At 43.4% G+C, this 22,515-nt stretch overlaps 1 protein-coding gene across 1 annotated transcript in view; it reads right to left on the bottom strand.

The window, feature by feature from the left end:
- ERGIC1 (endoplasmic reticulum-golgi intermediate compartment 1) overlaps window positions 1-20,977 on the bottom strand; it is a 56,782-nt gene extending 35,805 nt beyond the window's left edge. Inside the window, exon 1 of the mRNA XM_009949006.2 lies at window positions 20,757-20,977. Coding sequence (XP_009947308.2) covers window positions 20,757-20,977 — 221 coding nt within the window. The remainder of the gene's footprint in view (window positions 1-20,756) is intronic.
- Between the last annotated feature and the right edge of the window lie 1,538 nt (window positions 20,978-22,515).

The raw sequence follows: 22,515 nt of genomic DNA, 5'->3' as shown, positions 1-22,515 counted from the left end.
CTGAGATGAAACACCCTCATTTTTATTTAGTAGTTCCTACTACACCGAATATTATACTGAGAGTTCAAAAACTAGATCACATCTTTCTTCACTCTGCATTTGTTGAGACCACTTACAACTCGGAGGTACTCTGGGTGAACAAAATAGTGTTTGTCTTGCATGAGATTAGAAGGACATCATTGCTGTGTTTCATTCAGGAGTTGAAGATGGAGGAAGGAAGAGTAAGAGAGGGAAAGAAAGCAGGTATAAAGATAGTTCACTTGCCCAGCTCAAGTCATGAACAAGCTATGTAATCACTTAACCACTCCAACAACCCACTGTGATACACTTGACAGAGGATGCTGCATAGGATATGCATGAAGCCATACGTTTTTATGACTGTATTCAGTGCCATCTCCTAAACAGGTTAGTAATATTCCTGAACCAAACAGCCCATTTATGGCTCTCCAGTTGCCCTGAGAACATCTGGAAAGCGCTGTTTACATTCTTTCCACATACACCAAAGCAACAGCAGCAGCAGATGGTAGGGCAACCCAGAGTAGCTGATGACATCATGGTCTCACAGGCAGAGGAAGTAGCTGATCATTCCTGCTCACAGGCCATTAAACACTGAAAGCTGGTGCTGTCTCACCAAAGTCACAATAACAGATCAACAAGGCTAAAAAAGCTGAGAGAGAAAGAAATAGAGAGAGAGAGCGCACATGAACACGCAAGAGCTGCTGAGTGTGAGTGAACAATCAGAAAGAGGAAATAGTTCTATGCTGGATTCACTAAAACCAGCAACATGTGGATACTATAAAAGGAAGTTTGTTCTTACAATGAGAAATATTTACTAGTATGATGACCCATCACAGGATTTAAAAAAATAAAAATCTAGCTTTTTAAATAACTCAGTGGAAAGTTGATGTCATTGCAGGCTTCTCTCCTCTCAGGCTGCCATTTTAATCATGCAAGTAACACCCAAACACCACAAATTAACTTTTACATGGCATAAATAAGCTAGGATTAAGCAAAGACACTACAGAAAGTGAACAACGGCTCCCAGACACATTTATCGCCTGGCTTTAAGTGCTTAAAAGGCAGTCCACCCTCTCTGTGCTATTCTGCTTCCCATCTCTTCTACTACATCGTTACATTCCCTCTTTCTTCCACTACCATGACACACATCTAAGAAGGGCTTTAAGCAAGTCTCTGGATCTGATTTACCTGGAATTTTGAGAACTCTTGGGTCTACACTTACAGGCTCAAGCCACCCTGCAGGCACAGTACAGCACATGCACAACAGTTGTCACATGGAGGCCCTTAACACACTTTAAGGATCATTTCATGTATAAGCACAGGGAGTGTACATAGCTGCTAGGCAAAGAGAACATCAGGCAAACAGCGCCCCAGCCTTGAACTTACAGTCTAGAGGCACATACAAGAAGAGTACAGAACAACCCAGGAGAACTCAATGCTTCTACAGAACAAGCTTTAATGGCTTTGTTTTGTAGAATCAACACATTTTTAGGTAAGGACCAACACTACAGAATAACATAGAATCAGGGGTGGACAACATATGCAAAAGAGGCAACCAGAGCAGACCGGATGGTAGGGAGGAAGGAGGACAGCTCAGCTGAGATCTTACGGATGAATGCCGAAGCTTGAAGAATGACATCCAGAACCTGACTCAAGCAGCAGAAGGGAAGGCAAGCAGGAGAGGTGTATTTAAGCTTGCAGAAGGATGCTGGAATGGTCACAACTTACGTTAACAGCAAGGGAATGGAAAAAGACAAGTTTGGAGTAAGAGACAAACAATTCTGGCTAGATTTTGCTCACTGACATGTGATACCAGTAAGTCCAACAGACTACCTGACCAAATGAAAAAGAACTGGCTATATGCAACTATCCTGGCAGAACATTCATTCACTTGGAAAAGACACGCTCTGGATTAGGAGGGTTTATACTTTGGCAAAGGAACAATATCTTCACAGTACCAGGCATCTTCCCATAAAGCATAAGATACTTGCCACAGCTTAAGAAAGTACAATTTGTTTAGTCTGATCCAGGATGGTAAAAACAGCAGTTGGGTTTATGCATTGAGAGAAGGGCAAGTTGGAGGTCCAAAAGGACAGCAAGACATCAAACCTTGAAGAAAATGATGGAGATGCTGTCATGGCCAGGGAACAGAGCTATCTTGTTAACTCTGATTTAAACTCCAAGTTAGAAGACACAAAATGCATAGGACTCAATGACAGCTTGAAAAGTATGTTTGTGAGACACCAGAGAGGTGAAATCCCAGCAATAAGTAGAGGATAGAATCCCAAAGGCGGCCTCGTTAATTACATATAATTATAAAAAATAAGTAAATCAAGCACACTTCTCAAACAAATACACGAAGTTCACAAGATTTATTGTAACAGGTGACCCCAAGCCCCAAGAAATCAGAGATTTGTGAAAGCCATAGCTCCTATCAGACCTGAGGGTTAAAAATCTGATTAACTTCTAGATGCCACTAGACAAACCCTTCTCCTTTTGCCACCGGCTTCTTGCCTACTCACAGAGCCCAAAGCAATTTCAGGTGATCACTTACACTGTCCTGGGAAGAGAAAAGAATGAGGATTAGACACCACAGATGATTTGTAATGTACAAGGGAGGAGGCCATGTAGTTGTATGCATGGCAAAGGGGAACAGGTTTTACTTGCCCTCAGGTCAGATGTTCCTGTAAGTACCTGCAGTAAAAATTCTAATAAGTCTCCAGGTTCCGGAGGCATTGGTCACTTGGAAGAGTATTTGTACCCTGGCAACAGAGAGGAACCTTGTGCTCTGCATGTTGCAGAAATCTGCCTTACAGATTTCTGATACTGGCACATTCAAAGCAGTGGAAGATATTACTAACACTGGAGGAAGACTAGATGTTCAGAAAGGTTACACCAGCCAGCTCATAACGCAGTGAGACACATTGTACTACACTGTGAATATCCACTTTGATAGTCTTGTAGTCATATCCCAAGTGACCATGAGAAACCAGGGTGTAGATCTATAGCACATTCACTGCCTCGCAGTAACTGCTAAGTGAACTCTCTTAACCTGCAGTACTGTGCAGCAGTTTACCCTGCTTTCACACAGGGATACATTACTTTACACTTACAAAGCATGCACATGTACAGTTTCCACAGGACAGCCAGCACGTTACTTTATATATAGCTTTTGGCAACTTTCTTCCTTCACTCAGAAAGGCAAGACTTGTAAGGTGAAGTAATATCTTTGAGTTAATCAAGCGACATAGTTGCAGACTGGAAACAACAAACTTTCTGCTAGGAAAGTTCTTCCAACAGGTCATACATATCCTCATAAAGGGAAGGCTGGACCTTGCAATACCAGAACACAAGGCTAAAGATAGAACTAGGCTGTCATCAGTATAACAAAGGAATTTCCTGACACATCTAGTGTATCTATTGTCTCTTCTTTCAATGGAGAGCACGGTTGCAAACAAAGAAATAAAAAAAGGCTGTTTGGCAATGTCAGAGTTTTGCAGGAACCACATTCATAACTAACATGAGTGAGCTATAATACTTTTTTCTCAATCCAATGCTGAAAGGACATAACAAAAAACTTTCTCACCTTCCTGACAGGAATGCCAACAAACTGGTAAAACAGCATTGTCAAGAAAAGCAGCACAAGGATGCTTCCTAAATAGGTTCAAACAGAATTCACAAACCTTAGCATGATTAAGCCAGCTCTGAGGCAGAAGTCCAGCTGTCAGACGGACAAATGTCAACAGTCCCCTCAGAAACACAGAAATTACATGTTTGGTCTCATCTTACTGCAGTTGCACAAGCGGATGGCAAGGTAAAATTGCAGATGGGTGCACCTCGATGGAGACGAACAAAAGAATGGCAGATTTCAAGTAAGTATCAGAAGGACTTCAAAAGCCAATATTAGACTAATATGGGTTGTTGACATTGAAAAATTTTTTCTTGAGACAGAAGTATATGTTCTTCATGTTCACTTCTCAGGATCTCCTAGAGCCACAGAAAGCATCAAAGTGTTTAACAAGCCTGAGCCAGATGCAGTAGTAATCATCCGAGTGGACAGCCACAAACAATCACATCCAAGGCTGGCTATGGAGAGGCAACGGTAGGTCAAACCCAACAGAATGAAGCAAGTTGACATCATCAGCCCTGGGATGATTCCTGACTTTCCTTTCAAATCCATCTGATTGACTGCGCAAGATGAGTGACAGGGAGGGTAGAAGACATCTACCCAAACACTGTGGGTTTTTTTCTAGAGTAGATACTTCAAATGCCTGCCCTGAGAACAGGGATGAGCTCACTCCCTCAGCAGAAGCTGCTATGGGCACAGCTTCCTGCCATGGTGTGCTTTATATACACCTGAACAGTTTCAAGCCTGGATCTGAAATATTTCAGGAAATTAAGGACTAAATACGCTATTTCACTGAAGATTACCACCCCTCCGAACAGAAAAATCCTCTCTGACATCTTTGGAGTCTGCGAAGAACCTCAATAAAATACTACAGTAACATCTCTGTAAGATGCTGTTATTTTTTTTTGTGAGCAAGAAGCAAAGAACTTGAGGCAATTGAAAAAATACTTGTAAGTAGAATTAACTAGACTGTGATTAAATTTTAATGTCTTGTAGCAAAGGGAAACTCTGATATCTAAAGGAGTTCATATTGGAGAAGCAAGAACACTAATCCCTCCTTCAGTTTACAGCACTTGTTGCAACCCTCAAGCATGCCCACTCCTCCCGGGCACAAACAAAGGGGCAACGCACTGGCCATGTCACCTAGGGTAGTCATTCAGAGTACAGCTTATAAATCTGCCTGGACTACTGACTCACTGCGTGGAGTCACTGCAAAAACACAGCAGATGCTTTAGCTCTGTCTGTGGAGCACTAAAATACAACTCTGGAGCCATCAGCAGTGGAATGTTTTCATATACCCTTCTGCAAGGTCTAGTTTTACTGATTTAATTAAGAGGCAAGGGAAAGATTGGTTTGCAGCTCTTGGACTGTATTTTGGATTCCAGTTAATCAAGCAGCCAAGCAAAAGTGCTACACATTCACATGTGGCACTTGGTCACAGAAATGAATTCAGGCACCACAAGTCAGCAGCAAATACATTAATTTTCATCCCTTTCCGTTCCTCAGATGATTCAGAAATTTAGTTTTAATGCTTACCGACAGGGGAAAAACATTTTTATTCTTTAGGCAAATGATGTTTTTCCCCAGAAGAACTGGATATTTAAACATGAGTTGTCCTTTTGAAGCATACTGGCGCTACCATAGGTACTCCTGCAGTACATACTGAAAAGGGGATGGTATTTCGAAGACACAATCATTCATCACAGCAAATTACATTTCTGATGTCAAAGATGATTTAAAAAACCACAAAAATCAATATCATGGCTGACATTCCACCTTTAGCAGGTCAATGGTGGCGTAAATACATCATGTCATCTTGCCTTAGCAGCAAGGGTCCATGGCTGTGATTCAAACAGTAGAATGTGGACGTTGAAACAATGCTTGATTCTCCACCTCCCATATTAACCAGCTTTTAGAAGTGGCACCTATTATTCAGCAGATACCACACTTGAAGTTGAGGTCACTAATTCCTGGTGACATTACTCACTCTCAATAATGAGCCCGGTGCACAGTGAACAGCTACCTTAATTTTATTACACATCAGTAGCTTTGAGATCTCTCTGAAAGAAGAGACAGCCTGGTGCTGCTGAACCAATTTGCTTCAATAACAAATAACTCTACTTGAAGTGACAACACATTTTACAGCAGAAATGTAACTTCGCTATTAAGTAAACCAAACAACTGACAATTCCCACAGCAGATTTGACTAAACTGGACAAAGGGAGAATTATCAAGTACAGATACAAAAAGTTAACTTTGAAAATACTATAAAGATTATGTTGTTGCTGCAATACGAAATTTGAAGAACTGCGGAGCCAGTGTTTGTATTGCAACATGCTGCATATTGGAGACCCAGTGCTGGACAAGTGCTCTTTCATTGTAAGTAAGCAGCAACATCTCCATCAAAATCTACCAGATACCACAATGTCTCTCAAAGAGAAGAAAAAGGGTGTGGGAGAGATGTCCCCAGGGTTTCCAAGACACAGTGAAAAACCCAGATAAGAAAACACCAACTGGCGAAGCTTCGAAGCCTAAACTGTCCCAAAGGGCTTTTAGGATCACCAAAAACTCCATCCCTGATTGCTTCCTCCTTGGCAAGAAACACAACTGCTCTGAGAAACAGAGGGGCTGTGGTTTGAAAAAGAGAAAGGCAAGGCACCTATGGCGCATATACAGGGGAACAGGTTGGTTGTCTGAAGAAATGAAGAATAATATACCTTCCCAAGCTGAGACGGCTTCCTGGATCAACAAAAACTCTTGGTCATGGGCTCAAGTCTAAATCACAGCACAATGGAGCAAAGAAATAATAAACTCTGTCTCCAATGGCAGTCAGCACTTCAGTGGGAAGTTGTGGGGCTGTATCACTCAGATTTCTGTTGAGATTCCTTCTTCTCACACAATACTTATGTATCTGCAGTACAGGTTAATTGACTTCCAAGATAGTTGCTTAAGTCAGAAAGCCGGAATACGTCTGTCTTTTCAGAACATTTCAAAAATGTGACTGTGTCACACTAAAACCACCGATTCTTTCCTATACCAAGAAAGCAAGCTCTAAAACTTGGCATGCCAGCTAACACTGAATTTGTAGGCCAAGCCCTCTGCTCAACAAAGTGACACAAGATTAGGCTGGCCTTTTAAGAATTGCTTCATGCACGAAATGTTTTGTTGCCACTGCATAGGGGAATACAAGCCAGTTAAAGCAGTTTTCAAAACTTGTTTCCCTTTCTGCTTCTGCTCATGTGCCGGTAATGCCCTTACTCAGTTGAACAGCAAGTAGCACAGCTCCTACAAACCACAGATACATTCGAGTGCAATACTGCTGCCGTTTCTTCCCATTTGTCAAGCCATTCTTGCAAACCAAAGAAGAGTGGATCAGAGTATGACTGCAGGCCCCAAATACCAAGAATTCGAGAAGGCATGATGTCAGTATTTCTCCACACACACATCAATTCCTGACTGACGTAACAAAGAGCTTGCCTGCTCCTTACAAAGTTCATTCATTACATACTCACCCGTAAGTGGAGTTACAACATGGAAGAGAGAATTTCTACCGTTACACACTGTACTTGCCACATTCAAGAAATTTAAACAACACAGATATCCCACATAGAGGAGACACATTAAGTTTTAAGAAACTCATTCTTCAAAAAAGAAGATGAAGCACCCTATTTGTTAATTATACTGAGTTTCTTTTTCAGGTGGATAGAAAAACTGCTGTATGGTGCAGTTCTAGGAAAACTTCATTCAAAACAACAATCCCAGACTGGTGTTGATGAAAACTACATGCACTATAGAAGGTACACAAAGAGCAAGGCAGCAGCCAAACACAACCTTGGACAGTCAGGCCTATGCCAGCGTACATTTCATCTTCGATAAGAGTCATCTTGAGGCAGCTCTGTCTGATAACAGGTTAGAAAACACCTAGTGTCTTCCCTTCTTTGAGAGCATCTACCATTTAGACATTGTAAACAAATTCATTTTTAGGCCACATCCCTCTGTATTACACCAGTCTCTTTAATTACTTCATGTAGACATCAGTGAATCCATCCAACTAACAATTTCTATTCAGCTGCCACTGAAGAGACAAATCATCCTTAACTTTGAGAAGGATTAATTTTCCCTGGAGACAAGGACACACGCTTGGGATTTGTCACTCTAAAGGCTTCTGGTTTTCCTCTTACTGTTTCCTATCTGCCTCCTTGAACATTTCTGTTATATTGCTGTATGACAGACATATGATTCAGAGAGCAGAGATGGTTGGTTCAGTCACCTTTATTTGGTTCCCCACAGAAGCTACAGAACTGATGCAGGGACAGACAACCAGCTCTTCCCACAAGATTTGTATAACTGTTCTATTTTTAATTTTGTCATTTCATGACAGAAGAGGTGCATTAGCAGTTCAGGAAACCAAGGCGGGTGTGAAGTGGGGAAAGAAGAATGAAGAACCTCAACCCCACTTCAGGAAACATGTTTAAGTGCACATGAAATGAACTGGAACGATGGTTCTGAAGAGTTTTCAATCAGTCCGCAGTATGGGCTACCACACAACTAACTTTCCTTATATTACTGCTGCTACCTCCTCTGGAAGAAGTGTCCCTAGAGACAGCAGAAGAGTTTACAGACTACGAATCATTCAATACCTGCTGCTATGAAGGCTCTTAGCAGAGATACCACTTATAGGTGAGAATACAGCAATTCACTTTGCATAAAATGCTTTATCATTTATAAGGAGCACATGGGAAGCAGGAAAAAACTCAGTCATGATAAATGTAAGTTGGATTAAGTCCATCTTACATTCAAAGACAGCTATGCACAAATAGACTCCATCTTCTCTCCAGGAAAACTTTAGCGGAAGTTCGTGTTACAAAGGGGAGATCAGAATTTAATCACCATGTCTGTCTCAGAAGCTTCCTTCTCCTCCCCAAAATCACTGCAGCTTGGAGGCAGAAGGGAAAAAGAAAAAAAAAAGGGGCCACATTGGACATCATCTATGTAAACTGGTGGAATCAAAAGGAAGCTATAGAGAGACTGTTGTCAGAGCAAGATCATTTGGGCTGGAGACTAATGGCAAAAGGGAAACACCCTTCCTTTAGTACTCAGTGGCATTTCTTGAGAAACCTTCCCATCAAAGGCATGCTGGTTTGTGTCAAGAAGCGTTTATATCTTTGTGATCTGGTGACCACTCAGGCAAAGAGGTGTCCCTCATCTAACCAAAGCTTAAGGATCAGCAGTACAAAGTCCATAAGACAATACCTGCCTCCCCAACAGCTCAAGGTACTGTGGGGTCTGCGTTCACTGATGTGTTTCAGAGGTTTCATGAAGCAACTCGGCAAAAGAACTCTTACAAAGAGCACCAACTGAAACACCCAGTAACTGGCACTCCCCATCCACCTCCCCATGCTCCACAGCACAAATACGAAGTAAAACAGATTCTCAGGCTGTAGTTACTGGACTAAGAAGGGCAGAAATTGCTGCCCCAGGACTTTATCTCTTGGTGCTTCTTTAATTGAGACAGACATTAAAAGAAAAGAAAACAAAAAAAGAAAGAGATTACAAGGTGCTAGAAAAACCAAGAGAAACTAGGAAGGCATATAGAATACTCCAATGCTACTAGAAGAACAAAAGATTTTAAAACCAAAAAAAAAAATAAAATCACTTAGCTAAGAACTTAAAAACCCCCATTGTTCAACAGGCAGCAAGTGTTCCTCTGTTTTCTTGGGTCACTGCTCTCAAATAAGGACTTTGGGGCAATCCATACCTGCTTTGTCAACAAAGCTGCTTTAGCAGCCTTTGAACCAACCACACCAAGTGAACAGCACAAGCCGTCAGGCACTCAGCGGTAGGTAGCTTTTAACCTCTTCAGAGGCCATTTAACTCTAAGTTAAAACAAGCAGGCTTATAGGTACACCCTCACTCCACCAAACACAGACAGGTACCTCTAACACAGGTCATACCTTTCTGGCTTTGTTCCTTCCTATAAAGCACATCAGACACTCGCAGTAAGAACTTTTGTATAACAGATAAATCTAAAAACTAATTTAGTTTTCAATGTGACTGTTCAAGCCAAGCAAGACGTAAAGGTAGAACAAACAGCACAGCTGAATCAGGTTTGCACACATAGTGCTCTTTTGATTAACAAAAGACCATCTACTTAAAAAATAAAAATAAAATCCCTGGCACCTGTTTGAAGTTGTTGGGGAGACTTTTATTGTTCACAGTTGTTAAAACCATACCTAGAACTACTGTGACCAGGACCAGAAAGGAAAAGATTAACCTCTTTATGTGTTAAATTCATTTCATTCAACAGCGTAACAGCAGGCTGACTCCTAGGGTATTGCAGAGATGGCCTGAAAGACCAGCTACCCCATTCCATGTGCCTAACAACAGAATATTTGAAATAATCAAAACAGTAAAGAAGATGGCCCTGGAGAAGAGCTAGTATCTGGACAACAAATGATAAAGGAACAAGTGGGGCAAGACTCCCCTCTGCCTAGTGACCGAGAGGGGTAGGACATTATCAGACTCCCCTGGGACAGAGAGGAATGAGCAGACGGCTGGGCAGGTGACACAGGAGACTACTTGGCAATTTCATGGGCTGGATTACGTACTCCAGGTGCTTGAAAGCTGCTACAAAAAACAGTCAGACCTGGTCTGACTAGCAGTTCGGAGCAAGACCCTAAACATGGAAAGCACGGGCTTGAGCAAGATGCAACTCCTAAGCAAGAGGACTGGAGACCTCTAAACAACAGAGAGAGGGAAGCTGTCTGAATTATCATGTTACCTCCAAAGTAATGTCAGAATGCAAGAGGGTCTTTTTCTCTTACGGACACTGAAAGAGCATTAAAATCAAATTACAAGATTTACAGACTAGAAGTTCTATCAGAACTAATTCTCTTGGGTTATTTTGTTCTGTTTTTAATTGGGGAAACACCAAGAATAGCATGTCTTTAAGTAAAACCTCTGTCACTTTACTCTAAAAGAGCAGTGACTTCCAAGTCCCTATGCATTTTCAACTTCTTACGGTCTTTGCTGTACTTGTGCTGGACAAAAATGCAGAATTTTGTTCCACAGATCTATCAAAGAAGAATTTCTACACACCAGTAAATTAACTCTAAAACAGTCCAAAGGAAGCTGGGGTGCCTTATTCTAATGCCTTCCTCTATACATGTATAGGAAGCACTAATATTTGGATTTATATGGAGAAATACTAGTTCAAGATTTCATTCTGAAATCCTTTCTTTAGACCATTCTGCTTTTCTTCCCACCCAAAGGCAAGCGTGTGCTCTGACAACTCTGCAAGAACACTTAGCTCCTACACAATCCAGCACAAAGTAGTAACTCTTCTTCCAACAAAGTAGGTGAAATCTATCACCCTGTTTTACAGAGTGGGAAAACAATGGCAGGAAGTCAGCGGCAGAGGAAGAAGACAGGAACTACAGACTCCGAGAGCTTCATTTTGCGATTGTTAATTCTTTGTTTAAATGAAATTTCTATGTTTCCTGTCTGCCAGCAGATGAGAACATAATGTGCAGAGAGCAGCTTAGGACAGCTTCTGAGACAGCTATGCTGCGATCCTGTGGATGGGATGCAGAAGTGGGAGCCAACAGACCTCAATTCTGTTCTGCTCCCAGCACTGACTCACTGTGTAATTTCTGCTCCAGTCAATTAAATCTTTCTTCTTCAGCTTCTTCATTTTGCAGAGTGGCACCTGGTAACATTTGCCCACCTTTTATCAAGCATGTTGAACTCTACAGATGAAAACTCTGCAAATATATGAAGTATTACTGATCAAAGTTCCAACTTCTTTGAAGGTCTGCATAAGGAAATGTATGAAGATGGGCTTATGAAAACAAACTGGATGTGCACTGCAAGAGCTAAGCCTTGATGCAGTAACAGGGTTGTGCCTAGAGTGCACGTTTACAAATAATCTTGATCAGGAATGGTTTTGTGAATTGGGACACAAACGTCGAAGCATGTGGAAAGTAAAGTGAGTGATCCTGTTAAGTTCAGTTCCACACAGGAAGTAAACACTGAATATATAAATACCAAAGCTTGGCCCTGAATGTGAGTTCAAGATGCAAATACAGATTCAAAGCAGGACTAATAAGCCGATACTTGTAAATACCAAGCAGTTATTAACGCATTTTATAAGATTAACACCTGCGTAACAGCAGATAATGTGCAAACATCATTAAGTAATCGGCTAGTCCTCATTTACACACAATAGGATATTAACACACATACTGCAGAAGTGGAGCTTTAATGGAGAAACTCTCAAGGCTTCAAAATTACACTGGAAACTGTTTAATCCTGAACTACTTTGGGCAAGATCTGATATGTGAAGGACCGGACCAGGAGGTGGAGGGGCTAGTTTTGAACTAGTTTTTCTGTACTGTAAGCAGGTGAGACTGCAATTTTCAAATTCTGTATAACTGACTTTTCATTCACACCATCACACCAGTTTTCAAAGCACGATCCTCCAAATATTTTTTTTTTTTTTGACCTGCTGACTCTCCTCACTTTTAAGCCCAGGAGTGAAATGTAGGAATAGGTTTCCTTGCCAGCCAGCTCCTCCCTCTTAATTCTAGTTCCAAGAACATAATGAAACTACCAGAGGAAGTTTCTGAAACGAGGAGGAGTACTGAGAACAACAAAACAAGGTTAGCCAGGAGGGCTGTCATTAATTATATAATCCAGCCTTTGGGTAACTGGACATTTAGGGAAAGGGGCTGAGAGAACGTCAGAGGCATCAGCCTCTGCAGCATTATGTCATCTGGTCTGCTAGTTACTTAGCAGTTACAGAATTTATATAGCAAAAAAACCCCAACAAACCCACTTATTTCTAGGACAAAAGACTATGAATCCCCACAACGCTTGCAGAAAGAGGGCACGAAAAATGAATACATTCTGCTCCCGTTTAAACTGATTTCCTTCCAAGGAGCTAGTTCTCCTGTTTTCTCTCTTCTGCCAGCCTGCCTGACTCCATTGTACTGTCCTGCATAACACCTTTTTGTCAACCATGTTCTAAATTTTGTGCTCTTATTCTCTCTGTGCACAAGAAGCTTGTCCTCTGTTGCCCAGGAATACACGGCAATTGCTATTGCTGAAATGCACCAAAAGTGCAAACTATTTCAGGTGGCACTGAAGAATGGAAGAGAGGAAATGGTACATCACAATTCTTTTCACAATAAAATGTTAGGCTCAAACATATTTCAAAAGTAATTAGGAGGAGGAAAGTATTTATAATCTCAAATACTCAATGGTGGAATCTTGCCAGCAAGCATTTTATTTCCTTTTAGGCAGAGAAGCAGGTGTCAAAATGAAGGATGGAAGAGAAATGTATTTTTAATAAAGTGAGCAAACTATACTCTGCTTCATCAAAACAGGAGAAAAGTGTCATGAAGAAAAAATGTTCAAGTAAGGGGACTGGTATTTAAAGGGATCCAGCCCTTCACCGGACTGTAAGCAAGAATGATTGTACTGAGTGGTAGTACCGCATTCTGAAGGTCAGAAAGAGAGAATGGAGGCAGAGAGATCGGGGAACAGGATTAAACATATATGAAGAAAATTGTTCAGATATTTGAATGTCATAAGTAGACTGTAACCCTTCCTGTCCTGGAGCCTTTATCCCCCTTAAGCTCAGAGATTCTTGCTTTTGCAGCTCCCCATCACATCCCAGCGTCTCCAACCATCGCATCCCCCAGACACTTCCTCCAGCTCTGTAGCTCACCCATTCCCTCCTATTTGAGCCCGCCAGTCCTGAACATCTCTCCCTTTCCCAGTTCGAGACCTCCACCTCCTGCCATATTCCTCCATCTCACTGCCCCGCCACAGCTGCTGGTTCCCACTATTGCCAACGCTACTGGCTTCAGTAGCTAGCTCCTCAGCCCTCCTCGCAGACACAAAGTCCCAATCTCTAGCAGGCATTGAACAAAATTCAAAGTTGAAGTGTGATTTCCAATAAATCACCTACACACAACTCAAGAGCATAACTAGGGCACAGCTATGTTAAAAAAAAAAAAAAAAAAAAAAAGTTGTACAATATTCTTTCCCGTAGCTTCTAGGAATCACAAAACACTAACACTCTGTTGCTGCCTTGTGCTGCTGAACACCTTGAAAGAAGATCTGGTAAGATTAATTTAGAATCAGAACCATGTAAATTTTATTTGTGGAAGCTGCTTTCTGAGAAGTTCACGTTCCAGCTGCACTAGGACAGCACACGAATCTGAGATTTGTACAAAACAGCATGAATACAACATCTGGAGGGAAAAAAAAAAAAAGGAGGGGGTGGATATGTGAAGAAAATAGCTCCATCTTTATAAAGCTCCCCTCAGAAGCACACAGGCCAATCCATACCCTACAGTACGACAGAGAGATTTCTCCACATCAATAAGGGAAACTCCTAGATGTCTTGCTAGGCTCACCATCTCATGTTGGACCAGGCAGAGGAAACCACTCCAAGGAAAAACTGGTCAGCCACTGCTCTGCAAAGCAAGCGAGCAAAGTACGGTCCCCTTGAAACGAATGAGTAACTGGGGCTCAGAAAGGGATTGTCACTTGCCCGAAGCTGACAAGAGTTAAAAACAGCAGAATGCTGACTTGAGAGAGTAGACAGTGGCATTCGCTGTTGTATACACACACACCACCAAGTCTTCCTCCTCCTCCAATGCAATTTCTATACGACAAATGCCAGGCTCAATACAAAAGATTTAGGGGCAAAAAACCATACCCTTTCTCAGAGCATCCAGCAGGGATTCAAATATATTGTACTTTTTCAGTATCTAACTGAAGAATATTAATAAACCTGCAGTGATCAGCTCAGGTTGTCCCATTTATATCTCAATTAAAGAGGCAAGAATTTCCGTATGTGCTTCTACAACTGAGTCCCATTTTTTAGTTGCATATAACTGTATTACCTACAAGCAAGTACAACTCATATGCATCACCTCGCTTCCAAGTGAAGTTCCTAGTTTTGACTCAGTTTCCAAGAAACATCCATATTGATGCTACCCTACTAAAAAAACGTGACTGACACAGACTCAAGACAGAGCTGCAACTTGTAGTTAGGGAACCAGGTTTACCAGTGTTAGCCCAGATATAACTTGTTATAATGCAGCAGCCAAATTCAGATTTCAGTTCAGTAGGGTCACATTTGATTGAGAGTGACATGGAACCCAAGTGAAGCTCCACGACATCAGCTTTATCAGAAAACACGAAGTCATATTTACATTATTGGCTGCACTGATGTTTTAGTGGGCTCTCCAACCTTGTTTTATTCATAGCACACAGTGGCCTACAAAGATGGACAACAATTAGGAAGCCAAGTGATCTGCCTTAGGATATGACTGTTAAATAAACACTAAGAAACCATGACTGCCTGAAATCCTGTTAGCAGTAATACATGCCTGTCCATATTAACATAGCATTTTGAAGGCTGTTCTAATAAATGTCAATCTTTCTGGCTTCTCTGGATTAAACTAGATACATCTTATTTTGAAAGATCCTTAAAAACCAAGCAAACAAAAAAGCAAACATCCAAACACACACAATTCAAATGCAGCAAATCACACTGTCTGACCAACTGCAGTCTTCACTTGTTTGTGTCTGCCGTGATTACTACTAAAATGCTGAAATATTTTAGTATAAAGAAGATTTTGTAGATCGTGGCAAGATTGTGGCTAATTTTTTGGCAGAACAGGTTTTCCATTTTGGGAGCAGCTGTCTCCGTACAGGAATACCTAGACAACACTTCAGGGCTTATACTTGGATAGAAGACAAAAACCCTGATGATTCCACTATTTCTTCTTTCATTACAAGACTATTCTTTTCTCACCACCTCCACCATTTGAATTACATGCCTAAAAAAATACACATGCACACTTCAAAATACAAGCTCAACAACTTCCACAGCTTCTCAGTCCACACTGGTGGTATTGCTTCAACTCTGTTTGCAGTGTGATTCAGTCATTTTCACAGCAATGAACTATGATGGCATGAAGAAAGCATCCGTGTCATTAACGAGTGAACAAAGGAGGACAGTTAAAGTTCAGAAGGAACAACACAAAACTTTCCTACTAAGCCAGACCTTAATACTTCTGTACTTATTCAGGTACTCCAACTACATTTTAAGAGAAATAAAGCATTAGGGAGACTTAGAAAGAAAAATTTACACATGCACGCTATGTATAATCAGTAATTTGTGGCATGAACATCAATAGACTCTGTCTGTACAACCCTGCTTGCCCATCAGACTGCTGTGACTGCAGAATAATTTCTCAGGTGCCCTCAAAGGGCTATTGTTGAAACAAAGTTAGTCATGGTACTGCCTGGCACCAAAATCAACTTTGGTAATTACGTAAGGTGGCAGCAATACCACTCGGAAGGCTTGTTTACCAGCCACATTGCACAATGTGAAGTGGAACATGCTTGCCAGACGTGGCTGCAGTTCAAGATGAAAATATGCTTGCAGAGTCACCCAGCGCTCTGAAGCAGTCAGCTATCACTTCAGTAGCTAGAGAGAAGAAGTGCAGGTCCTTGTGCAGCGAGGAGAGGCAGCTATCTAACAAACGCAGAACGATGTTACAGCCACTAGTTATAAATGCAGACATTAATTTAGACAGCGATGGCTACCAGCTCAACCACATACAGGATTTAAGATTTTGAACAAGTGGCAACATCTACAGCGGTGAGTGGGACTGTGCAGGGCACATGCAAACCTTTCTGAGATGCCATGGCCACACATGAACCGGCAGGCACAACTCACCTAACCAGGAGAAGCCGTATCAGCTGCCCTTAGTCGTTTACTCTTGCTTGCCCTCCCCGCAGTGTTTCAGCCAAGAACACGCCTACCTGCTGCTATCACCACCATGTACCTTCTACAGGAGAGGCACTGTGAGATCATTTGTTAAAGTAAATTCAGTGAGTACTTTTGCCAAGTGAACTAGTGTGTGTTAATGCAGCTAGTTAAACAACGTGCTGGGAGAGAGCAAGCAGGTGCATGGAGTACAGAGCACCACGATCTGATGAGGAACACAGACCTGGTTGAGACTCCAGATTAAAGCTCCTGAGCAAACATATACATTTCCACTAACATTTGATATTTATTAGGCAGTGCGAAAACATCATTTAGTCACCATTTCTGCTTAACAATTCACAAATGTTCAAACACAGGCCAAACAAATCCCATACAAGTTTAAGTGAGATTTGAGGGGTTACAGAAAGACTTTAAGTTGACACTCACAAACCTGTCAGAAGAAAAATGGTAGGGTTACAAAAGACAGCTTTGTTCCTTCTTTTCTTAAGCCCGACACTAAAATAAAGTTGTTTTCCTTAGGCTCACAAGTGAATGAGAAATTGTTGTCGAAGGGGTTGCTTAGTTCAGAAAAGATTTTTCTCCTTAGACTCCAAATCACCTACAATCTACCAGTTTGCCCTCACTAATCTGGCTGTGAATCAAAGGCAGACGAACAAACCAACCTCCCCAATGTTGCTGAAGCAGTCTGTATCACTGGTTTCACAACTGTGCCAGGTCAGATGTCTTGAGCATCAGTTTGTCTATTAGCCATCACAATTCTTAGGTCTAAATTAAAAACAAAGATACTGCCTCTCCTAAAAGTAATAAGGTTGGAAGTGTGTCAGCTTTGGTTAAGACTGGACAATTTGATTTAAAAAAGACATATGGGAACTGAAGTAAAGACCTGCCTGTGTCCCAAAACAACAAAAATGTTGTTTATATCTGAATCAGAATACCCACGTAAAAAGTATCATTTATCACAGATGTGCCAAAGAACAGCTGGCTCTGGGGGCCTGTGGAATAAGAGCCTTTGCTGCAAAGAACTTCCATTCTAAATCAGCATTTAAATCTAAATCCCTTCTAAGCCTGGCTCCTTTCCCATGACCTCCAAAATCCGAGTATAACATTCTGTTACTTCATTCAGGTTATCAAGCTGTAAAAAAAAAACCAAACCAAGCAACAAAAACCCAAAACCAGCTAACCAAAAAAAGCCCCTAATGAAAACATGATGATGATTAATTGTGGGAAATAAATTCTGAATTTCTCAGTTAAATATAAAAATAAGGATTCACAGATACTTGCCACCCTATGCCAAAAACGTGGCCAGGGCACAGCTGAGAATTGCCCGCAATTAGAACAGAAACTTGATTGCAGAGCAGTCTATTTTAGCTTTTCTCAATCTAATCAGTTAAAGCTACCAAAATAGTTCAGAAGTTTCAGTATCTGCTACAAACCCACCAATAACTCTTTCATGCAAATAGGCAGATGCCAAGAAAAGCCAACAGATTCAAAAAAACTTGCAGCAACGTTTCTCTCTAACATGTCCATGTCCAGTGGACAGGAGTCACTTAATTTTGACTTCTGTAATTCTCAACACCACAGCAGTCTGAAGTCCAGCACTAGCACTGCTGAAGCTAAGCCTCCCTGCTAGCTGGATCATACAACCTGTGAGAAACCTTCTAGCCCATGATCACCATTCAAGATGACCCAGGCTTAACAGTTTAATCTAATTATGATTTTAACCACCCACAGATGCTGCAAGTATGCAGGTGACACTGGGTCTTAAAGGCTCGAGGGGGAAATACACTTTGAGCTCCAGCAATACAACTCAAAATCCCCAAATAGGTATGAAGCTGCTTTGCTGACCCAACTTCTAACAAACCTGGGGGACAGGCAACAAGGAAAAATCTGTCTCTCTCTTGAAGCCAAATAGGTTTTAAAAAATAAGAAAGAACCAGGCCTTCCGGAAATACAACCTGATTTAGCAGTCCTGTAGGAGGGCTGCTGTCTCGTGACATGCATTGAACAGACCTGTACTGACGGCTCCAATCTGGAAGCTGAAAACTTGGTTCCTTACCAACATCACAGCAGGACTGTAGAGATTAGTGCGAATGAAATGCTCAGAAAAATGAAAAGCCTTAGGTAAGTATTAAGTATTATTAAAACCCTAAAGATACTTGGGACGGAATAATTACTATTCACTTGAAATTAGTTTACTGTGAAAATACTATTTTATTTATAAATTAAATGCATTTTATAGTAGCAAAGGGAACAATTGGTAAGTGAAGTCCTACAGGAAAGAAAAAAGTACAGTACAAAAAAGTACAAGTAACAAAACAAGCTACTTCCATATCTGATACCAACCAATATGCCTCGGACTGCCCCATGGAGACAACTCCCAAGAAACATATTCAAGCACTTTGAGTTCTTCAGTCTGGCCAAATATGAACCCATAAGTCTAGGAAATAATAAAGTGATCTGGTGACATAGACAGAAATGCTTTCTTTGACTTTTAGTTGGTGAAGAATAGGGACTTTTTTGTCATGGGCTGTTTTTATTACTTGTCATTTGTATCTCTGTCTTCTCCAGATGAGACCGTGGCAGCCTATTCCTCCTGGAGCTGGTTTGTGTGGAAATAGAGCTCGTGTTCTAAACTCGTAGCTGGTCTACTATCCCCCTCTCTACAACCGATGTTAGCTGTCAATGTCCTGCCACTCTAAAATATCAAAAACAAAAGTTCTAAGTGAGGAGAGGATACAACTACTTGGAAATCTCTGAAAGAAAAACCTTGCATTTTACATGATGGAAAACTCCTCTTCATTCAGAAACTTACTATAGGTGGTAATCTTATCGCTCCAAAAGCATTGTATTGTATGTTCTATAGTTGTCAGGAAGTAACTGTACATTTTTTTTAACGTATGCATCATACTTTACCTATGACAGTAAAATTTTCCAACCTCAGCAGATTTTGTTCCACTGACTGCACAATGAATAAAAACCGCAACAGCTAAAAGAGAGTCTCTAACCTTTGCAAAAATTTTGGTCCTGAACTCTGTTCATGCTTCTAAAACAGGAAAGTGGTTTGTTGTGTGTAACAACGGTTTCTCTGTACCTTTAAATATAAAGTTCTTGTTATCAAGGGCAGTCTTTTAAAAATTCATCTTTGCAGAAACGCTGAACTTCAGAAAGCTTATGTTATTTGAGAAGGTGCTTTGAAGTGTCTATTTCTAATCCTCCAATCTGAATGACAAAGAAGTTATTTGCAATTGTGAATCTTTAAATGCGGATCTAAACTGACACCTCCATGTTTTTGCAACTCATTAACGCCAATTCTGCAACTCAGCCTTTACGTATTGTCTTTGTTCCATTCCAAAGTGAAGCACTAGTACTGTCCCTTAAGATGATTACCACATGCACATTCTGAGACCCAACAAAAATTACATTTTCAAAGACATCTGAAATAACATTTTATCTGCTATTACAAAGTGACAGCCACAACCCAGGATCTCTTATTGTTCATGTGTTGTACAAGCCTGAAAATAGACGGCAATGGGGTTTGCAGCTGGCAGAACGTCTCCAAAGCTGAGAATAATTTTTCTATCAAATTTTACACAAAAGCAGAAACAAGGCTCTGGGCCCCGGATCCCACATGATCCAGCAGATGCTGTTTCCACCTTCAGCAAGTTTTCATTCAGAAGCAACTGCCTCCATGTTCAATAGTGCCCTATGGATCACATACAAGATCCTGTTAGCCTGTATGAATGAGAGGCCTGATTTAGAATTACAGCAAAAATACAACATACAGCTTTTGTTTGGGAGAAGTAAAAAATCGCAATATTACCATTTCCCTCTGTCATCTCAGAGGCATGCAAATGTACCGTTCATGATGGCCCTACATGAGAACCATCAACCAACAACTGTATCTCTCAGTTAACAAAAACGTGTGTATTTCTTACTGTAATGTTAATGCTGCAGTAAACCTACATGGGAAAACTCATCTGTTCATCTTCCCCATGGCATCTATGAATCTGGAAAGTTACAAATCTTTGGTTCAGGAACAGCTCAAAACCAAAATGAATCCAGAGTTGCTACTTCAGCTCCATTTGAACCAAAGGGGTCATCTTTGCTTCTGCTTTGGTATCTGAAACTGACTCCTATCGCCCACAGGATGCAGGAGCCCCGCAGCAAAGCCAAATCCCACAACTCACACCTGCTCAAAATGCCAAAACCAAAGGCGAAGGCGCCAACGTCGGTTCCCAGCCATCAGAGCTGCGGCGTGCAGCTTTACTCACACGTAGCTTCACCGTAAGGAGTGACCTCCTAAAGCTCCTCTGGGAGCCCGGGGACCTGTAGGAGGAGAAGAGGCCCAGCACCTCCACCCCGACACCTGCCACGGGGGCCTGTGCAATACCCGCAGCGGTCACCCCCAAGGCCCCGCTGCTCCACCCGTCCTGCCCGGGGAAGCTCGAAACTCCACACACCTCCTCCTTCTTGCTTTGCACAACAGTGTTATATAATAACAGCCACTCGCTGGGCATAGCCTCCCAGTTTCCCACGTCCCTTCCCTGCCCAGACCTACGTCTTCCTTCCTTCCATCCATCCATCCATCCATCCATCCATCTACCCTCCCCTCCCCCCTCAGCTTTCACCTCACCCGCAGCTGGTCACGGGCCCAGCCCCAGCCTCGCTGTTGCAAGGCGGCCTCGCATAAGCGAGTGCTCCCGGGCGGGGGGCGCCCACCACCGCCCGCGCTGCCTGACCCGGCCGGGGGCGGCGGGGCCGGGGGAGGCCAGAAGGGGAGCGGGCGGCCCCGCCGAGGGACAAGCGAGGCCGAGCCGCGCCCCGCGAGGAGGCGAGGCCGGGCGGTTCGCCCGGCCGCACTCACCTCCTGAAGTCAAAGGGCATGTTGGTGGCGGGCGCCGGGCAGGCTGCGGGCCCCGCCGCCCCCGGCCCCGGCTCTCGCCTCGCTGCCGCCGGCTGCAGGGCCAGGAAGTGACGGACCCCGCCGCCGCGCAGCACCAGCCCATTGGGCGGCTGGAGCCGGACGCCGCTTCCGCCGCCGGGTTACGGGCAGCGGCGGGAGCGGCGGCCTCCGGGGCGGCAGGGCTGGGGGTGCGGCCGCGGCCGGGCCCCGCGGCACTCCGCGGGCCTCGTCTGCCCCGCCGCGCCCCAGCCCGCCGCCTCGGCAGCGCTCCGGGGCCCGCTGACTCCCCAGGGGTCCCCTCAGCCCCCCCGCCCCCGGCTATGAGGGGCCCTTCAGAGCTTTCAAGGGCCCCCTCGATGCCCACACTGCCCCGCAGCGCTGAGGGCCCCGCCGGCACCCCCATGGTGGTTTCCTCACTTCCCGCCCCCCCGGCCCTTCCCGGCACTCCGTTGCCCCGGTGGCCCCTCAACCGACCCTCTCGGTGCCTCCAACACCCAAGGGCCCCCTCGGTGCCCCGCGGGCCTTCGCAGCACCTCTCCGGGCGCTGGCAGCACCTGCCGCCCCACAGCCGCAGGGCTCCTGGCCTCCGGGACTGCCCGGAGAGGACCCCGCCCGGCAGAGCAGGCTGAGCCCTGCGCGGCTGGCTCTCCGCAGTGGCTGGCTCTCCGCAGTCGCTGCCCGCGTTAGCAAGGCGGGTTGGAGTTGGCCGGCTCCTCCGCAGCCATCCGGACCTGCCCGCGGACACGGGCTGCCTCAGCCGGTCCAGCGGGACTGCCCGGGCCTGCAGGCCAGAGCGTGGCGGGTCGCGCAGGTGCGGTGTTTCAGGTTTTGTCGGGCATCTCTTGCATTCTCAGCATCGCAGTAATAACAGCTTACGTTTGTGTATGCAGCGTAGAGTTTTCTCTGTCTGGAGACAGAGGGAAGCCACAGTGACAGGCTGGGGAAAGTCTCACGCTTCAAAGTGCCCACAAGGGAAGGAGGAGCACCCCTGCACCACTGAGATGGGCACCCCCATGCACCCCTCCCCAGCAGAGGGTGAACTCCTTTGGTGCCAGCATGGCTTTTTCACTTGCTCTTGAAAATCGTTCTGCAGCTTTATCGGAGGCCAAGGAATTACAATAAGAAAAATCTGCCTGTTCTTTAGGTGAGACA

Source organism: Leptosomus discolor, chromosome 10 (assembly GCF_034619465.1).
Source record: "Leptosomus discolor isolate bLepDis1 chromosome 10, bLepDis1.hap2, whole genome shotgun sequence".
Lineage (NCBI taxonomy): Eukaryota > Metazoa > Chordata > Aves > Leptosomiformes > Leptosomidae > Leptosomus > Leptosomus discolor.
This window is presented reverse-complemented; position numbering and strand designations above follow the sequence as displayed.